A 20,684-nucleotide genomic window follows, 5' to 3' on the forward strand; every position below is an offset into this window, starting at 1 on the left:
CGTGCCTTCCACATGCGTTGTTCGCCTGTGAAATCTGCACTACTGTTCCCATGCGACATCTGAAAGGCATGTGCCGTTTAAATACTCTGTTTCCTTTTTCAAAACACTTGTTTGTCTCAGCAGATTGTCGGTTTATGTCTGCTTTTGGTAAGTTTATCATTCATATTTGCTGTTTTGATGAGCTTATGTTCAACAGTAAAGTACGTTACATTCTTGTGAAACGAGTTAATATATTATTTGATCAGAAACGGTGCCATAAAGTATCAGTTCTGGTTTTGTAGTTATAGAGTACATGTATATTTAACAGGGCTTAAAATAATTCCCACACACATTCACATTTGTACTGTAATTTCATCTATATCATGTGATGGACGTTAAAGCAGCTGTTTTGACTTCAACTGAGTATTATAAACCTGTTTTATTGAAATGAAAGTGTGTTTTCCATAGCAACTGCAGGGCTCGTATAATGACACCTGATGTCATATGACTTTCAGAAGTGTCTTCAAACAGCAGAGGTGATGTTGCTGAGCTGGTCATTTCAAACCATGAATTGCTACTGTATGCAGAAGTAAAAGAATAACGAGTACCAATGCTCTCTTCATAAAACACGTTTTGTTTGTCAAGACCCCAAAACACAGGAAGCTTAATCTCCTTATGTTGTGTTAACTTTTTTCTGTTAATCAGGATTTAGTGCTGATTAGATTATTTGTTTCTGAATAGCTTTACTTGTTTCTGTGAGCTGAGTACTGTATGCAGATCATATTATTATTATTATTTTATTATTATTTTTTCTGTAAAAATATTTGATTTGTGATATCAGATTTATTGTTGCACATGGTTTAATTCCTCTGTTTTGGATTGTTTTAGATGAATCACTTTTATAGTTGAGACAACTTGTATTACTTTTTAAACATGCTTATATGGGAAAAAAACAAGACACAGTTTAAAAAAAAAGTGACTTAAATGTGAATAGAAATATTGAATGAAACCTAAACAGTTTACATGAATGTAAATTAAACAATTTTAATGTAAATGAACAACTCTTAACACTAATCACATAACAGTTACACTAAATGCTACATCATTGTATTTGATTTATATATGCTTTGCTTATCTACAGTTGAAGTCTGAGTTATTAACCCCCGTTTATTTTTCCCCCCTATTTTCGTTTAATGGAGAGCAGATTTTTTTAGCACATTTCTACACATAATAGTTTTAATAACTCGTTTCTAATAACTGATTTATTTTATCTTTGCCATGATGACAGTAAATAATATTTGACTAGATATTTTTCAAGACACTTCTATGCAGCTTAAAGTGACATTTAAAGGCTTAACTAGGTTAATTAGGTTAACTAGGCAGGTTAGGGGAATTAGGCAAGTTATGATGGTTCTTTCTGTAGACTATCAGGGAAAAAAAGCTTAAAGGGGCTAATAATTTTGTCCCTAAAATGGTGTTTTAAAAAAAATAAAAACTGTTCTTATTCTATCCAAAATAAAACAAACAAGACTTTCTCCAGAAGAAAAAATATATCAGACATACTGTGAAATCTGAATGAATCTTTGCTCTGTTAAACATAATTTGGAAAATATAAAAAGGGGGGGGGGGGGGGGGGGGGTAATAATTCTGACTTGAACTGAATATTTTAATAATCTAATGCATCAGTGTGTGTATACTGTGAATATTTAGTGTTTTTTTTCATAGTCAACAGTTTGATTAAATTTCAGGTATTTCTGTTGCAAAAACACGCTGCTCGTTTTCAGCCGTTTCCTTTACAGCAACTGTAAGTAGCAATATTGAATGGCAAAATTCCAGAGGTTTTGCTTCCTGGGTGTTTTTTGGGGATTTACATTTTTAACCAGAATAACTACTTTGACATGGTTGTTTATAGTTGTTCACGGTTGAGTGTTTTTAATGTTATCTGATTTGAGAGTTTGGTGTAACTTTAAAAACATTTATAAATCAAAAAATATCCAGGTCTAGAAAGAAAAATACAACACCACATTCTTTCATATATCCATATTTAGGCATGGGACAATAATTGTTTGCAAGGTATACCACGGTTTGGAAAAGTCAAGGTTTTAAAACCGACAGAATTTTCTGTAATATCATTCCTAAGGTATGTGTAAGATTTTTTATTAAGATTTTTTTGTGTGTTTTTTAGGACATCAGTATCTCCAGGAGAATAGATATCCTAAGATGCTGTTTTAAATTGTGAAGAAATCTGTGTTTTTGAAACAAAGACAGCAGAAGTCAGTGATTCATTAGAATTATTTAGCCTGACATGTTTACTTCTCTAAAATATCATAAATCTTTCAAAAAATAGAATACAAAAATAGAATTTTTTTATTTTATCCAGACATTTAAAAAGAATATATTTTACAATAGTAATCACGTGATACCGTAAAACCATGATATTTATATCCAAGGTTATCATACCGTCAGAATCTCATACCGGCCCATCCCGATCTATATCATAGTTCTTCATTCTAAACTACAGATGTTATGGATTAAAAAAAAAATGTTTATAACTTTAATTCATGTCTAGGATGATTTTAGCTGCCGAAAATCTCTCTTACACTTTGCTGAGGACCCCTAGTGGGAAGCACTTGAGGAAGGATTATTCACATTGCACTAATTTTGTATCATTCTGTCTTTTATGTCCGAGAAGAAAGAAATGGAAAACTTACAGCAATTATAGTAATGAATGAATGATCTTTTTGGTATAAATGAGTACTTGTGAAAACAGCCTCTTCCATTAATCTGGAGTGCACGTGTCTGGATGTTTCCACATTACTCACAGGACAGGCATCTCTGTAGTGTTTCATACTGTGTGTTCTGTAATGTGAGGGGACGCATTAGAGTCTGTGTGTGACATGTCTGTCATGAGGATTGAACTTATCCAAAAAGTTACATGTACAGGGTTCGCTGTGTCTTTTCAGATATACAGTTGAAGTCAGAATTATTAGCCCCCTTTGAATGAGTTTTTTCTTTTTTTAAATATTGTACAATTAATGTTTAACAGAGCAAGGAAATTTTCACAGTATGTCTGATAATATTTTTTCTTCCGGAGAAAGTCTTATTTGTTTTATTTTGGCTAGAATAAAAGTAGTTTTACATTTTAAAAAAAACCATTTTAAGGGCAAAATTATTAGCCCCTTTAAGCTTTTTTTTCGATAGTCTACAGAACAAACCATCATTATACATTAACTTGCCTAATTACCCTAACCTGTCTAGTTAACCTAATTAACCTAGTTAAGCCTTTAAATGTCACTTTAAGCTGTATAGAAGTGTCTTGAAAAATATCTAGTCAAATATTATTTACTGTCATCATGGCAAAGATAAGCTAAATCAGTTATTAGAAATGAGTTATTTTAAACTATTATGTTTAGAAATGTGTTGAGAAAATCTTCTCTCCGTTAAACAGAAATTGGGGGAAAAAAATAGTCAGGGGCTAATAATTTAGACTTCAACTGCACATGTCTGCCTTTTCTATAGGATTTTGACCTTTTCTGTTTTATTCTCCCTCTTTCTTACTAATCTGTTTGTTTTTCTTGTATGTTTGTCCATCTGCACAGGTGATGAGGGTTTAACTTGAGCACAGTATCATGGATGAGGACAGTAAACCGTTACTGGGGTCGGTCCCAACTGGAGATTATTACACTGATTCACTGGACCCCAAACAAAGAAGGTACTATCTGACCTAAAGTGTACCTGAGGACATATCTAGATATACAGTAGTCATAGTCAACGTTTGAAGTGGAACATTAAAGTTTTCAAATCTGTCTTAAAACAAGAATCGATGTAGTTAAATAGATTTGAGACAACTTGATTGAAAGGTTTTGATCCACTTCAATTGTTGACTACTATATATATATAACAACTGAAGTGGATATATAGCATGTACAGAAAGTATTCCAAAAGGGATAAAATTCATTTATTTCCCCAAAATTCTACACACAATACCCCATAATGACAATGTGAATTTTTTTTTAAATTGTTGCAAATTTATGTACATAAGTTTTCACAGCCTTTGCTCAATACTAGATGCACCTTTCGCAGCAATTACAGCCTCAAGTCGTTTTGATGATGCTACACGCTTGGCAGACCTCTCTTTGGGAACTTTTGCCTCCTCTTTGCAGTACCTCTCAAGCTCTATCAGCTATATATATATATATATATATATATATATATATATATATATATATATATATATATATATATATATATATATATATATATATATATATATATATATTGTATGTATGTGTATATATATATATGTATGTATGTATATATATATATATATGTATGTATATATATATATATGTATGTATGTATGTATGTATATATATATATATATGTATATATATATATATATATATGTATATATATATATATATATATATATATATATATATATATGTATGTATATATATATATATGTATGTATATATATATGTATATATATATATATGTATATATATATATATGTATATATATATATATATATATATATATATATATATATATGTATATATATATATATATATATATGTATATATATATGTATATATATATATATGTATATATATATATATATATATATATATATATATATATATATATATATATATATATATATATATATATATATACACATAAATGGATTAAATAATTCATTTTCTGAAAATTATCAAAAATAAAAAATATATCAAAATTATTAGCCCTATATCATAATTATTAGCCCTCATGTGAAATGTGTTTTTTTTGTTTTGTCTTTAGCGAGTGAAGTTTCATAGAGCAAACATTTTCTCAGTATTTCCTCTAAAGTTTCTTTCTTCTGTGGAAAGTCTTTTTTGTTTGTTTGTTTGGCTTGAATAAAAGCAGCTTTTACATTAAAGCAATAATGTCAAAATTATTAGCTAAATATTGATTGTCTACAGAACAAACAAATGTTATTCAATAACTTGCCTAATTAACTTAACTAAACCTTCATTCATTCATTTTTCTTCTGAAGTAGTCTCTATTTCAGAGGTCGCCACAGCGAAACAAAACGCCAACTATTCAATCATTTGTTTTATCTGCCCTTCCAGCCATAACCCAGTACTGAGGGACGCACACGAACATGCAAGAACATGCAAACTCCACACAGAAATGCCAACTGTGCCACCGTGCTGCCACCCAACTAAGCCTAGTTAACATAATAACATGGTCAAGTCTTTAAATTCACTGTAAGCTGAAGCTTACAAAATAGGAAGAAAATATTATTTACACAGTGGCAAAGACAATTACTTAATTCATTTTCTTTTGGGCCTAGTCCTTTTTATTAATCAGGGGTCACTACATTGGAATGAACATCCAACTTATCCATGATATGTTTTCGTATGGATGCTTTTTCATCCGCATCCCAACACTGGGAAATATCCATCCAATCTTGCATTCACACACATACACTACCCCCAATTTAGCTTATTCAATTCACCTGTACCGCATGTCTTCGGACTGTGAGGAAACCGGAGCACCTAGAGGAACTCCACGTGAACACAGGGGGAACATGCAAACTCCACACAGAAATGCCAACTGACCCGGCCGGCCAATTTACAGTCTGTCTGATGTAATCAGTCATTTTGTATTTTCCCTATTTTGTAAAGTTACAGGATACTACTGTGGATTTTCTTTTTTTTTTTTGAGGTAAATACAAACGCAAACATTATTTTTGTTGCAATGTCTGCATGCTCTGAATTGTGATCCCCTGAAAATGTAAAAACAGTCCACATTTTGGTGAAAACCACGGTACTTTCTTTGTTGCAAGTGTGTTTTTTTAAAGTGAACAGCTTTTGTCTGAAATATAGATTTATATTAGCTTAAAAATGTCTTTACTGTCAGTTTGACCTTTTAGTGCATTCTAACACTTTGCAATACTGTTCTATTATGTACTGTATTTATTAACATGAACATTACATTTAATATAGTTTTTATTCATCCTTAATAAATATGTAGTTTTCACTCTTGTTAATAATAAGAAATCGGTCTTGCCATATTAGAAGGTTTTCTGAAGGATCAAAAATGTGTGCTTCATCGTATCCCACTGTACACCCTCAGCTTTTTATTGTCATCGTCACTGGTTTCCTTCCAGGAATAATTAGCATCACTGACAGGATTGAATGAGGTCTGTCTGGTATTTCACATTTACTGTCTAAAATGTGCCGTCATGTGTGGTGTGCTTCAAAACAAAAACACAAGCAGTGCTGCTTAAAGCCATATTTATGGATTATACACCATTACCGTTATGTGCACAAATACACTAATGCATTTCTGCAGAGTTCAGCTCCAGCCTTGTCTGAAATTAGCAAGTGTTTCTGAAGGTGTTAAAGAGACAGTTCACCCAAAAATTTAAATTTTGTCATCATTTACCCCCCCCCACTCCACTTGCTCCTGTTTGGAAGTAATTTTCAAGATGTCGGAAACATTAGTAATCATTGAATGCTATAGTTTTTATTCCAAATGATGGATGTTAAATGTATCCAGGTTCCAACATTCTTCAAAAATTCTTCATCTGGGTTTAACAGAAAAATAAAGAAAATGTATTCAATGCCACCCTAAAGATGCATAAGGCCAGTTTATGTGTCTTTTGTCAGTTTAACATGCATTTTGTTAAAATTTTCCTTGTAAATTTACATTTTTTTTTAACGAACTGTCCCTTTAGTTGGGTTGGAGTTTAACTTATAATTGAATTTGGGACCTCTGCACTCTGCAAAAGGGTTTTTCAGCCTTGTACTGACCTGAAGCCACCAAATTCGATGTGGAGAACTACAGAGTAATGTTTATGAGTAGGGCTGGGCGAATTTACCCACTACATATCAGATCTCACAATGTTATTCATGTTTCTGTCTGCATCCCTTTAATGTTGTGTGATATTGCATTCATGTAAATTATGAAAAAGTATTACTGTAAACAAGTATTTTGAGACACCACAATATAGAGGGTAGGGCATAATATGAAAAGACAGACTTTTTATTTTGTCTATGCAATGTATATTGTCATATTGCATAGCCCTATTGATGGGTGCTGACTTATGTGTCTTTCAGGCCGTTCCATGTGGAGCCCAGAAATATAGTAGGGGAAGATGTTCAGGAGAGAGTGTCAGCTGAAGCTGCGGTGCTAAGCAGCAGAGTTCATTACTACAGCCGTCTGACAGGCTCTTCAGACAGACTACTGGTGGGTCTGCTGTCTGCATTACTATCCAATACAGATGCCAATACTTGTTTTAAATCTGCAGTACTGTACTGTGTGAAGACAAATGAACATGGAAACTTGAGTGAGTGGATTATTAAGGCTGTTGTTGGTTGTAGATGAGTGCAGTCATTAAACGTGTCAAGTTTTAATAGTATATTAGGAGTTTTTACACTTTAAATAATTAACCCAGGGTCAAACCTTATTCTCGATAAAATGACTCCTGATTTATAATGTACTATATACATTTAATCCTGTTTATTCATTTGCAGAGGTTTCACACTACACAATCCTAAACCCTGGGTTAATTGAGGCTGCATTGATTTAAAACTAGCCTAGAGCGCCGTCGACTGTTAAAAACTAGCCTAGAGCGCATCTCCTGTTTAAAATAGCCTAGAGCGTATCTGCTGTTTAAAATAGCCTAGAGCGGCATCTGCTGTTTAAAAACTAGCCTAGAGCGCCGTCGACTGTTAAAATCTAGCCTAGAGGGCATCTCCTGTTTAAAATAGCCTAGAGCGCATCTCCTGTTTAAAATAGCCTAGAGCGTATCTGCTGTTTAAAATAGCCTAGAGCGGCATCTGCTGTTTAAAAACTAGCCTAGAGCGCCGTCGACTGTTAAAATCTAGCCTAGAGGGCATCTCCTGTTTAAAATAGCCTAGAGCGCATCTCCTGTTTAAAATAGCCTAGAGCGTATCTGCTGTTTAAAAACTAGCCTAGAGCGCCATCTGCTGTTTAAAAACTAGCCTAGAGCGCCATCTGCTGTTTTAAAACTAGCCTAGAGTGCATCTCCTGTTTAAAATAGCCTAGAGCGTATCTGCTGTTTAAAAACTAGCCTAGAGCGCCATCTGCTGTTTAAAAACTAGCCTAGAGCGCCATCTGCTGTTAAAAACTTGCCTAGAGCGCATCTGCTGTTAAAAACTAGTCTAGAGCGTCGTCTGCTGTTTAAAACTAGCCTAGAGCGTATCTGTTTAAAAGCTAGCCTAGAGCGCCATCTGCTGTTAAAAACTAGTCTAGAGAGTCTTCTGCTGTTTAAAACTAGCCTAGAGCACCGTCTGCAGTTAAAAACAATTCTAGAGCACCATCAGCTGTTAAAAAACTAGCCTAGAGCTTCATCTGCTGTCAAAAACTAGCTTAGAGTGGCGTCTGCTGTTAAAAATGAACCTAGAGTGCCATCTGCTGTTAAACTAGCTTAAGAGTGCCATCTGCTGTTAAAATATTCCTAGAGCGTCATCTGCTGTTAAAGACAATCCTAGAGTGCTGTCTACTGTTTAAAACGAATCTAGAGCCCCATCTGCTGTAAAAAAACAAGCCTAGAGCCCATCTGCTGTTAAAAACAGTCCTAGAGCATCATCTGCTATTAAAAACAAACCTAGAGCTCCATCTACTTTTAAAAACTAGCCTAGAGCACTGTCGTCTGTTCAAAAACTAGCCTAGTGCGCCATCTGCTTTTAAAACCAGCATAGAGTACCATCTGTTGTTTAAAAACTAGTCTAGAGGTCCATATTGTTGTTGTTGTTGTTGTTGTTGAAAAGTAGCCTATTGATATGAGACACAAGTAAGAAAAGTGATGGATTTTTGAAAATCTCAGAATCAATGCTATTTTTTCCCCAATCCTCAGGCATACACAGATTTGTAGACTTCCTTTACTTCATATTGACAGCTATTAGCCTAGTGTGCAAAATACACTTTTTTTTTTTCGTTTTATGAGTGTATGACGACAGGGTCACTTTGACAATTTTTTATTCTTTTTTTCCCATGAAACATTTTTCAGTTTTTAGTGTATTTGTTGATTTTTAAACACTCTTTCCAAACATACAGAACTATGTATTTTATTTGAAGCATGAACTACAGGTTCTAAGTACAGGTGGAATGACACGAGAGTGAGCAAACGATTACACACACAAAATAATGAGGAACACAAGGATATGATTCATTTGTTAGTTGTTTTGATTATTCATATGGCAATTATTCTGAAGCCAAAATTAGCTGATTGTGAGATCATTCTGCTGTTTGAGGGCTGAAAGTCGAGGATGAAAATCTCTTATAATGCCATTTAACAGTGATTTCTACTGTTTGTATCTGTGTGTAATTAAGTTAGTCCATGGCTTTGATTCCTTTTTTCTTCTGCACTGTTTGGTTTGTGGAGGATGCGCTTTTAAATGCAGATTAACATGGTCTTCAAGCATAAATTCTGCTTTTTGTCAATCATTCAGCACAATGCATTATTTGTTTAGGGACTTGTGAAGTTTATGATCTAGTCCAATAGAGTATTATAGGCTCTGTGATGTAACGGATTTGCTTATGCACCTTATCTCTGCAGGCACCTCCAGACCACGTGATTCCTTCTCATGAGGATATCTATATCTACAGTCCGCTGGGAACAGCGTTCAAAGTGCAGGGAGGAGACAGCCCTATCAAAAACCCCAGCATTGTCACAATGTAAGACCACCCTCAGAGCAGTTTTAGACTGAAATGCAAAATTAAAGCTTTCTAGTCTGCATGTGTGAAAATATAGTCAGTATGAAAAGTTTGTAGATTGATGTGATGATGTTCCCAACACGATCTTATGGCAACTTGTAACCATTTTGCTGCAATTTGTAAAATGTCATTCATGTTTATTTGACTTGCTTAGAAGAAATAAGTCAAGCTTTAATAATGGGCGTATTATCTTCCTATTATTTTAATATTGGCTGTTTATTTGTAGTTGTAAAACATATTCTGCATAATATTATTCCTACCCAATACTTAAACCCAATACCTGTTAATAAGCAGCAGATTAGGAGTTTCAGGCAAAAACTGTTAATGCTTTGGTAACAGTGAGAATTTAACCTTTAAAATAAAGTATGACTTAATTTATATACATACATACACACACACACACACACACACACACACACACGCACACACACACACGTTATATGGGCCATTTATATGGATAAAGAAAATTAATAAAAAGTTTTTTTCCTATTGAAAAAACAAAAATTGGATCCAAGATGGCCGACTTCAAAATGGTCACCATGGTCACCATCCATCATGAAAAGTTTGCCCCCTCACATGTACTAATGTGCCACAAACAGGATGTTAATAACAGCAATCATTCCCAGTTTATGTTATTCCTTATTTATATGTGTATCCATATAAATGGCCCACCCTGTATGTATGCGTGTGTGTGTGTGTGTGTGTGTGTGTGTGTGTGTGTGTGTGTGTGTGTGTGTGTGTGTGTGTGTGTGTGTGTGTGTGTGTGTGTGTGTATGTGTATATATTTATATAATTATTTTTTAATCGTTTAACTGATTTCATTTATGGATTCAAAAGGCACCTTTTTGTTTAATGATGAATCTGTTATTATGAGCATCCCTGGGCCACTGCCTCGCCTATATATATATATAATTTTTTTTTCTTCAAAGTGTTACATAATTTTAAATCCTACAAATTATTTAGTCAAGAGAGATTGCATTTGTCATTTCCATGTTAAAGTTATTAAACCTTTGTTTAAATGAGTGCTTGTGTGTGTATACAGCTTTGCCATATGGAACACCATGATGGGAACATCTATATTAAGTATACCATGGGGAATAAAACAAGTAGGTGTATATTTCTCTCCTATATTTCCTTTGGTCATTGCCAGTTATACAATAAAGGTAATTTATTATAATTTATTTGTTCTCTTTCTAGGCTGGTTTTACATTGGGCATTATCATTATTGTTCTTATGGGCCTGTTGACGCTCTATTGCTGCTACAGAGTGTTGAAGTCCACAAAATCAATTCGTAAGCCAATTGCAACCATGCTTGTACATTTTTCGCACAATACATGAGTGATTCAGTGTAGCTCTTAAACACGTTCATTTATAATGTTAACATTCCCAGTTTAGCTGATATTTATTTATTTTTATTTTTTGTTTTGTTTTTTTTGACGGAGATAGTATTGTTTTGTTAGATGAACAGTGTGACCCAGGTTCAAATCCAGTGTTTCTTCTTACTTTTTTTTTTTAAGTCAAACAAATGTCATTTACACATTTCTGTCGTCTTTAGTAAGACCAGCTTATGAGTCGTGAGGGATAAGTCTATATGCCTGCAAGTTCCATCATGGACACAGAACCACATTTAATATTTTTTGTCACAAAGTACAGTGAAAAGCAGCCCATACAGTCACATCTTTTATACGTGTTAAGGAGGAGTGTAAATATTACAGTTATGACAGAGTTAAATGTGTTTAGATGAAGAAAAAAACTTCGAAAAATCACTTGATCACGTTAAAATGACAGGTAATATGTGTGTATGTTTACTAATTTATTCACACATTTGCATTAATCAGAGCAGAAAAGAGACAAGCTGCCCTGTAAGCAGTATCTTAATAAAATTGTTTAATTAAAATAAATGATCAACAAATGAATCTGACGTGACGGTCTCTACAAGTGAATTCCCAATAAGAAAAATACTACAAACTATTCATTAAAGAAACAAAACAAATGCAATTGTCTAATGCAAGCGGGCTGCGTTTCAGACCAGTTCAGCTCAATAGTGTATAATGTCTCCAACATCTCCTGAAGTCCCATTTCACAACTTGATAACAACCGTCTTTTTAAAGAAGCGTCCCGATTTAAAAATAAATAAATAAATAAATCAAGACTGTGATGCAACTGATGTGTTATGTCGTAGAATAAAATGTGAAAGTATCTTAAGTTTGTGTTAGCCACCAACCTCATTTAAGAGATTTTTAATCAAAATCCCATTGAAAAAAAAAAACATCGACTTTGGGACGAGGCAACCAGAACTGCTAGAATGCTAACTCGCTTCCGGATTTTTGCCTACAAATTGACGTCATAGTTCCTCCACTCTATTGTGGTTGTGTATTACTCTTGAGGGGTTTGTTTACCTCTGCAATCCTTTCTACTTTATCTGATTTGATAAGGACATTTCTAAGGCCTCTGAATAATCAACATGATCAAAGGAAAGAAACCGGTTTTAAACCTGTTTAAAGTTTTTTCTATGAAGCTTATGCTTAAAAATAAATGTTAACAGAGTCATCATAATCAATTTTACCAATTCTACTAATGTATCTATAAAGACACAACAAACAATGTCTCTCTCTCTCTCTCTCTCTCTCTATTTTTTTTGTTTTACTTTAACTGTACACACACATTAACATACTGTTAAAACAGATTTATAAGCCTCCCCCCTGTTTATTTTATCCTCAATTTCTGTTTAACGAAGAGATTCCTTCAGCACTTTTCTACACATAATAGTTTTAATAACTCATTTCTTATAACTGATTTATTTTATCTTTGCCATGATGACAGTAAATAATATTTGACTAGATATTTTTCAAGACACTTCTATACAGCTTAAAGTGACATTTAAAGGCTTAACTAGGTTAATTAGGTTAACTAGACAGGTTAGGGTAATTAAGCAAGTTATTTTATAATGATGGTTTGTTCTGTTGACTATCGAAAAAATATATTGCTTAATGGGGCTAATAATATTGACTTTACAATTGTTTTTAAAAAATTTACAGCTGCTTTTATTCTAGCCAAAATAAACCAAATAATACTTTTTTTAGAAGAAAAAAATATTATCAGAAAAATTGTGAAAATGTCTTTGCTCTGTTAAACATAATTTGGGAAATATTTAAAAAAGCAAAAAAATAAAATAAAAAATTCAAAGGGGGCTTATAATTCTGACTTTAACTGTATGTCATTTTTGCTTGTCTTTTTTTCATATGTCATGCCAGAGTTAACATGAAGTTTTTTTTAAATATGAAACTCTGTGTCTTTGCAGCTTATGTAGATACCTCAGACTGGGAGTTTCCTGATGTGTGTAAATATTACTTTGGGGGTTTCGGAAAATGGTCCAGTCTCGTCTTCTCGTTGGTGTCACTGATTGGTGCAATGGTGGTCTACTGGGTGCTCATGTCTAACTTCCTGTTCAATACGGGAAAATTCATTTTCAGTACGTGACTGTTTTTCCTGCCCTTTCTCATTTGTTTTACTGCCAATTAGAATTCTAATATTGTTTTTCTGAATAACCTTTTAATTGTTTTTCTGAATAACCTTTTATATATTTTGCATTTACAGACTATGTTCACAATGTCAACACATCAGATGCATTTGGCACAAATGGAACTGAGAGAGGTGAGCAGTCATTATTATTATTATCATTATTAGTATAAAATAGTCTGAAGTTGTAAGCATAATCATTTACATTACATGGTCAAAGATACTCAACACAATCCAAATGGCTTGATTTATTAATTGCTCTGACTTGAGGCTGATTTATACTTCTGCATCAAGAGCACGTGTATGCTACGGCGTTAATGCATAGCCCTACGCCGTGGCCGTTGGCGTCGCTGACGTGCACCTTTCAAAAAGTGTAATTACACATCGCAACGAGGCGTAGTGTAAGCTCTGTGATTGGTCGGCTTGGTAGCGCTGATGAGTCTGGGCGGGACCGAGAGTCGCGCGAATGGCGCGACCCTGATGGAGAAATTGTTTACAAGTGTGGAGTTCCGTGAAGGAGCTCCGGATGGAAAGTTTTGTTTTGTGTTTATATCATAGTTAAAGTTGTTGCACGTCCGCCGCTTCCTGCCTCAAAATGAGCGAGTTTGAGCCACTTGTGCATCCAGGAAGTGTTCAAGAAAAGCAAAACATCAGAGAAGAAACTCGACACAGAGGAACATTTACACCTCACTGCCAACTAGTGTTTCGGAAGTGTTAATGTAGACCAACAGAGACAGCGCGCAGAAGTATAAACGCTCAGCTACGCGCGTTGTATGCGCCGTGGGTCACGCCGGTCACTTGACGCAGAAGTATAAACCAGGCTTTATGCTGTAAAACGAAAAGACAGAAACAAATATTAATAGTATACAGTGTATCTCAATTAAAGAAAAATATGACAGAATATTTCATAAATTATACAAATTATAGCCAAAAGAACCATTGGTGAAATCATGGGAGTTGCCATCTTTATTAAGTCCATTTGAAGTCCTGCAGAAGTCGTGTTCATGGATATGCTGAAGTATTGAAAACTTACTGTATCTTTCAGACTGTCATGGTAGTATAAAGTAGATGATAAATTAAATTGAAACAAGAGTGCTGAAGGAATTGGAGCTAACAGATGAGCGTGACGCAGAACGAAAGCAGTGAAGCTTTTATTATGACACTATTTACTGTTTTCAGTTCTTCTGTTCATGATCACGTGGACAAGAAGCTGCACTGTTTTATTATACTAAATACATTTTAGGGTTCTGTTATAAAGCTGCTGTGCACGGTCAAATAAAAAACAAAACTTATTAAAGCAATTTGGTGATTTCCTGTTATCTATGAAAGAACTGAAAATTAGAGTGGCACCAATTAAACTCTTTAGGGTTAAATAATCAAAATGCAAAAAAATGCTTTTCTTTGCATCGTCTCGTTTCTAGTCTAAATAGCTCAAATTCTTGAATCAAGTAAAAATATTAGTTTGTTTTCACTTTCAGAAGAAATAAGTCAAAATTAAGAGTTTTTATTCCCTTAAAATAAGCTAAATGAGATCATTTAGCTTATTTTAAGGAATGGGGCAAGTAAAATATTTTGTTCTCATTTTGAAATGTAAATATTTGGACTGGGAACAAGACTAAAATATGAATTTTTTTCTTAATAAATTTGATAAATTCTGTTTAAATAATAAAATGCTATTAATCTTAGTTTTATCACATTATAGTTTTTTGTGCTCAAATGTTTTATACTCTGTTGAAATGCTCAGTCACAGGCCTTAAAAACACATGCACATACGATTAAACATAGCAGGGACTCAACGAAATTCTGAGGGTAAGTATAGATACCGTCAACGCCTGTAATGTAATTTACAATAAAATGTCAGACTTTCAGACATCTTTGCTTAGGGAAAAAATAAAGTATTATTTTTCTTAACACCAAAATGTAATTTTTTGTTTAAATGCCCCTGTGGCTTTGCACATACAACATAGGTAAAACAAAGCATTGTCTAAAAACTTGTATTGCAGAACACCCAAATAACACTGCTCAATTGCCAAAGAAATCCCATTGCTGCTTCCTTCAATGCTGTTAAACATAATATATTGACTCCGCATTATATTGGTATTGAGTGTGTTAAAGCACAAGACTAGAACTAGAAGAGGTGTTGATATTGATACTTCGATTTCAAAGGGAAGCGTTTTACATTTATACTTTACTGTCATCAAAAGGTTTAAATTAGAAATTAGATTTGAAATTTTTATATTTATTATATATTTATATATTATGTTTTATTTAGCATTTTATTGGTTGATTAATTGATTAGGTTAATTAATGGTTTCAGGTGTGATGTTGGTGAAATGATGAAACTGGAGTAGCGTAGCATCCATTAGATGCATACTTCAGAATCTAACCGGAAGTAGTAGGTCATCCGGGTACTTCTCACAAACAGTTTTTTTGAAAACTATATATTTCGACATACTACTCAGCTTGCATATTCTTTTAATGTGCATAGTTTTTAATGTATTTTAATATGGAAGTATGCGATTTCAGACACACTCAGGGCTATTCAATTGGTTTTTCATGGGCGCCGGTTCATGAAAAGCATCCCAAACGAAGGGCCGGAGAGATATGACTTGCTATATGAGTGATAACACAACAGCATATAAGAGCCCATATGCTGTATTTTTCCTTAAGACACCCATATTGTATTTTTCTACATTGAAACGTTAATATGTTGTATGTTGTATTTTGAAACTACATAATATCAGTGCATTGTACAATAGACTTTTTTTTTTCCTTTTTTTTTTTTTTTTTTTTACAAACATTCTAATGTTGTATTTCAGAGCACAACTAAATCAGCGCATCATAGGCTTCTTCTACATTCAGACACATTCATATTTTATTTTTTTGAACTGCATAACAATTAGGGATGCAACAATTATAGATTTGGTTGTACAATTATATATTCTGAAGAATAATTATGGTTTCATGGTTATCACGTATAATGTAAATTCAAGTTTTATATTGGGTAAGTAGCTATTTAGATTAACTGTTGTTGCCATCTGCGTTCATGCATATCATTTTAATAATAATTCGTCAAATATATCTTTTGTTTACATTGCACTGAAAGGCACGCACAACTCTCACCATGAGATGTTTTCTACTGCGTGCACCCGGAAAGATGCAAGCGCATTGCTCTGCTTGATCACGCATACATTATTTTAGAAATAACACACTTCCAAGCAGAAAAGACGTGATATGGGAACGGCCACTGCTATAGTTAATCCGGTGTGCGTGTGTATTAGCCTCATTGTTATTGGAACTTCAAACTAGCGCACCAGTTGGCAACTTGGCATAACTTTTGTTTAATTGCAGCAGTTTTTTACCCTGCAACAGAAAAGTGGCTTAGGCCATACTCACACTACGTACAGTTGCCTCGAACCGGGCCAAAGCATGCTTGTCCCGCTACTGCGCTGTTCAGTGAGAAGCGCTCTCAGTCAGCAGCACAGTGGAGATTTCTCTAGTTAAATAATTTCAGTGGTTTGTTATGCAGTGACATGCAGTCAAATATTTCGCCAAACAGTCCTTAGGGATGCGGTCACATGCAGTCAGATATTTCGCCGAATAGATCCGCCACTTTTGGCACTCATAATCATAATGCTCTCGTGCTGCAGGAGGAGGTCTGCTGAAGGCGCGCAGCTGTCGTGCAGTGAGGAGTTTGCGTCTTTAATAATCTACGGCAGTTTGTGTTCACTGAACAGTAAGAATGTTTCATAAATCCATATGAAACAGCCTCTTAAAAGTCACGTCTCGCTTTCAGTTTCGGGCTTTGGCCCAAGTGAACCGCGCTCAGGCCCACCTCTTCCAACCGGGCCAGGGCCGGCCAAGTGAACCATGCCTGAGCCCGATTCAGCGCACTCACACTTCTCAAACGATCTGGGAAACTGGCCTGGGCACAGTACAGATGGCATAGTGCGAGTAGGCCCTTAGAGAAGACTTTACGATTAATTAACTGTGACGAATTAAAGCGCAGTTAATAATAAAATCGGCTAATTGTTGGATCCCTATGTTTTCAACTGGAGCTTGTGCTGTATTGAACAGACGCACGTCACTTCATAACTGTAGCGGCTGTATTTCGACTGAAATAAATTTATTTTTGATGTCTTGGACACACTGTTTGGAGGGCCGGAACAAATTGGGGCCTGGTTCGCCCCGCGGGCCGCCAATTGAATAGTCCTAAGCCCTTTAACCTCTCTGATGTCTTGTTTGACCAAATGAAGACCAGCTTGGTTAAAACCAAGTAAAAAGCTTTTATTTTTACAGTAACAGTGACTTTGATCTTTTTACAATGTGTCTTTGTTGACCACTACTAGTGGTTGGATCACTAAAAATGCATATTAAATTGATAAATAACCCAAAACTGGAAATCTTTTCCATCAATTACCCACCCTTCACTTGTCACAAATTTATTTGAGTTTCTGTCTTCTGTTGAACACAAACTGTTATTTTAAAAAGTGTTTGAAACCTGTACCCATTGGCCGCCATAGTATTTTACTCATAGTAATATATGAGTAAACTCATAAAGGTCACTGGAAGTTAGTGAGTAAATTTAGATTTTTCAGTAAATTATCCAACACAATGTGGAAACAGGGCCTTAAATGTGCTTATTTGAATACAATTAACATGTACACGTGTTTCTGTGTTCTCCGGCACTAGTCATATGTCCGTATCCAGATGTGGATCCACATGGGAACAGCAGCACCTCCCTGTACTCTGGAAGTGATAACAGCACAGGTCTTGAGTTTGATCATTGGTGGAGTAAAACCAACACCATCCCGTTTTACCTCATCCTCCTGCTGCTGCCGCTGCTCAATTTCCGCTCCGCTTCCTTCTTCGCCAGGTTCACTTTCTTGGGTATGACCTTCATTTTCCCCCTAGAGTACTGATATTTCTTTTTGAATTGAAATCAAAAAGGTACATATTTTTAGTAAAGCAAGATGACAAAATTTTTTATTAGAAAATGCATTTCAAATGATTGCTTCATAGGAAGTTTGCATGAACTGTATAAAAAGGCAAATAACCATTTTTTTTTTTAAGTCAGATGTTAATGTGACTAAACTTTTTCTCTTTTAGGTAAGTTAGGATTATCACATTTGTTTCTGTTATCCGTAATAGCAGAATAATAAGAGCGAGATTTTTTTTGAGAAATTGTTTTAACTTATTTTGAAAGTCAAGTTTACATACAATAAGATTACTCTGCCTCTGAAAAAGCTCAGATGATGATGTTAAAGTTTTGGAAGTTTCCGATTGGCTAATTGACAACTTATGAGTTAATTAAACCTCAAACACACTGCTTCCCGTGACAACATGAGAAAATCAACAAGCCAGAATACAATTCGCTAAATTACACTGGAAAAAGAATAATTTTTGGACACATGTCCTGTGGTCTGATGGAACTAAGATTGAACTGTTTGGCCATAATGACCAGTGTTACATTTGGAGGACAAAGGGGAAAGCTTAGAGGCCTGGGAACACCATCCCAACTGTAGACTATGGGATGGCAGCATCATGTTGTGGGGCTGTTTAGCTGCAGGAGGGACTGATCCACTTCACAGCATAGATGGCATCATGAAGAAAGAACATTATGTAGAAATACTGAAGCAACATCTCAAGACATCAGCAAAGAAATTAAAACTTGGCCACAAATGGGTCTTCCAAGCAGACCATGACCCTAAGCATACTGCCAAATTAGTTAAAATGTGCTTTAAGGGCAACGGAGTGAATGTTTAGGAGTGGCCATCACAAAGCCCTGAACTCCGTTACACCAATTCTGTCAGGAGGAATGGGCCAAAATTCCTTCAAACTATTGTGAGAAGCTTTTGGAAGGATACCAAAAACATTTGACCAAAGTTATACAGTCTAAAAGCAAAGATAAAAAAAAAATAAAAATAAAAAATACCAAGGAAATGAATGTAAACTTTTGACTTTCTAGAAATTAATACAAAAATTCTCAAAAAAAAAAAAAAATCTCTAATTATTCTGGCATTTAGCAAATGTAAATCATTTAGGTAATCCTAAAATAGTAAATGTTTAGTATCATTCACCATCAGACATTATTAAAAAAATTGTTATGTTCCTTTTTTTTTTTTTTTAGAGTGTATGTAAACTTCTGGCTTCAACTGTAGATGCATGAGTGTCAAATCGTGGTCATTCAACCTTTTGATTCTTTAAGGGTAATATGAAAAAAGGATTTGGGGTCTATTTTTAGTGATGAGGAGTGGCTATCTGCCTGCTCAAATATCTATCCCAAAAGTACTTCAATTTCGGTTCAGAAACAAAATTATAAATGTAGTCACATGATTTATCTAACTCCAGTTCGCCTCCATAGAATATTTCCCAACTGTTCTGTTATGTTTCAAAGGTAAGGTAGACATAGTCTCAGTAGCCCCTTTCACACAGTGATACCGGTAAATTTCTGGAAAATTTCCGGAACGACTTTACTGGTATATTCAAAAAAGCACTGTTCACACAGGCGAGGACGTTACAGAAATTTTCCGGAAAAGAGCATTCACACATCCATTCCAAAATACCGGTAAATTCTGACATCATTCACCACAAATGAGCTTTAAACGGCTGCGCTTGTATTTGTAAACATTTGACTAAATTACAAACTCTGTGGATGATCAATATTGTGAACAACTTTCGCAGGATCACTTTCGCATGTCGAGATGTTCATAATATGTGCGTGTGCAGGCGCTCACAGGCTGTTCCACAGGCACACGCAAAGCTTGAAGGTAAACAAACAGCGACTTATCATAAGCATCTCATCGATGATTATTTACACAGTTGGCATTAAGAAGAACATATAAACGTGATCTGACTAACTTCTAGCAGCTAAATGTGTCTGGAAAAATATTCAAAGGCTTTTATTCTCATAAACCGTGCGGACGTAAATGCGTCTGACTGTTGTGATTGGCTAAAGCAGACGTCTCACGTCAGCACGTTCTAGACGTGCACGCGCTTATTATGGCAATCTTCCTTCTGCATTCACACAGCGCAGCATTCCGGCAAATTGCCGGTAATGTTACAACTTCTCTTTCCGGAAAATAGCCAGAACGAATTTACCGGTATTTTCAAAAAAGGCCCGTTCACACACAACATTTCCGGAAAATTGCCGGCAATTTTCCGGAAAGGTCTGTATGTGTGAAAGGGGCTAGTGACTCATGTATTTTGGGATTGTGACAATCAAGTTTACTGGAAGGAGATTCACAAAATGATTAAAAAAAACTATTGGAAAGACTTTTGCTTTGTACCCAAAGGTATACCTTCTGAATTGTACAGTGGAACTGTGTCTTGATAGTGTTCTTGTGTGTTTGGTCTTCCCTTTGGAATTTTCTTGAGAGTACTCAATGACTGTGCCTTTCTAAATTTGGTTTTATAATTTCCATTTATTTCTATCTTTGCTCTCAAGCATT

At 34.7% G+C, this 20,684-nt stretch overlaps 1 protein-coding gene across 2 annotated transcripts in view; it reads left to right on the forward strand.

The window, feature by feature from the left end:
• Nucleotides 1-38: 38 nt before the first annotated feature.
• Nucleotides 39-20,684, forward strand: part of slc38a9 (solute carrier family 38 member 9) — a 39,523-nt gene continuing 18,877 nt past the window's right edge. Inside the window, exons 1-9 of one of the 2 annotated variants that reach the window (XM_073914074.1) lie at nucleotides 39-66; nucleotides 3,579-3,691; nucleotides 7,092-7,221; nucleotides 9,557-9,675; nucleotides 10,757-10,820; nucleotides 10,912-11,005; nucleotides 13,016-13,186; nucleotides 13,312-13,368; nucleotides 17,926-18,123. In XM_073914074.1, coding sequence (XP_073770175.1) covers nucleotides 3,609-3,691; nucleotides 7,092-7,221; nucleotides 9,557-9,675; nucleotides 10,757-10,820; nucleotides 10,912-11,005; nucleotides 13,016-13,186; nucleotides 13,312-13,368; nucleotides 17,926-18,123 — 916 coding nt within the window. In that variant the 5' untranslated portion in view covers nucleotides 39-66; nucleotides 3,579-3,608. The other variant, NM_001079999.1, reaches the window with a different exon arrangement.

Source organism: Danio rerio, chromosome 10 (assembly GCF_049306965.1).
Source record: "Danio rerio strain Tuebingen ecotype United States chromosome 10, GRCz12tu, whole genome shotgun sequence".
Classification (NCBI taxonomy): Eukaryota; Metazoa; Chordata; class Actinopteri; order Cypriniformes; family Danionidae; genus Danio; species Danio rerio.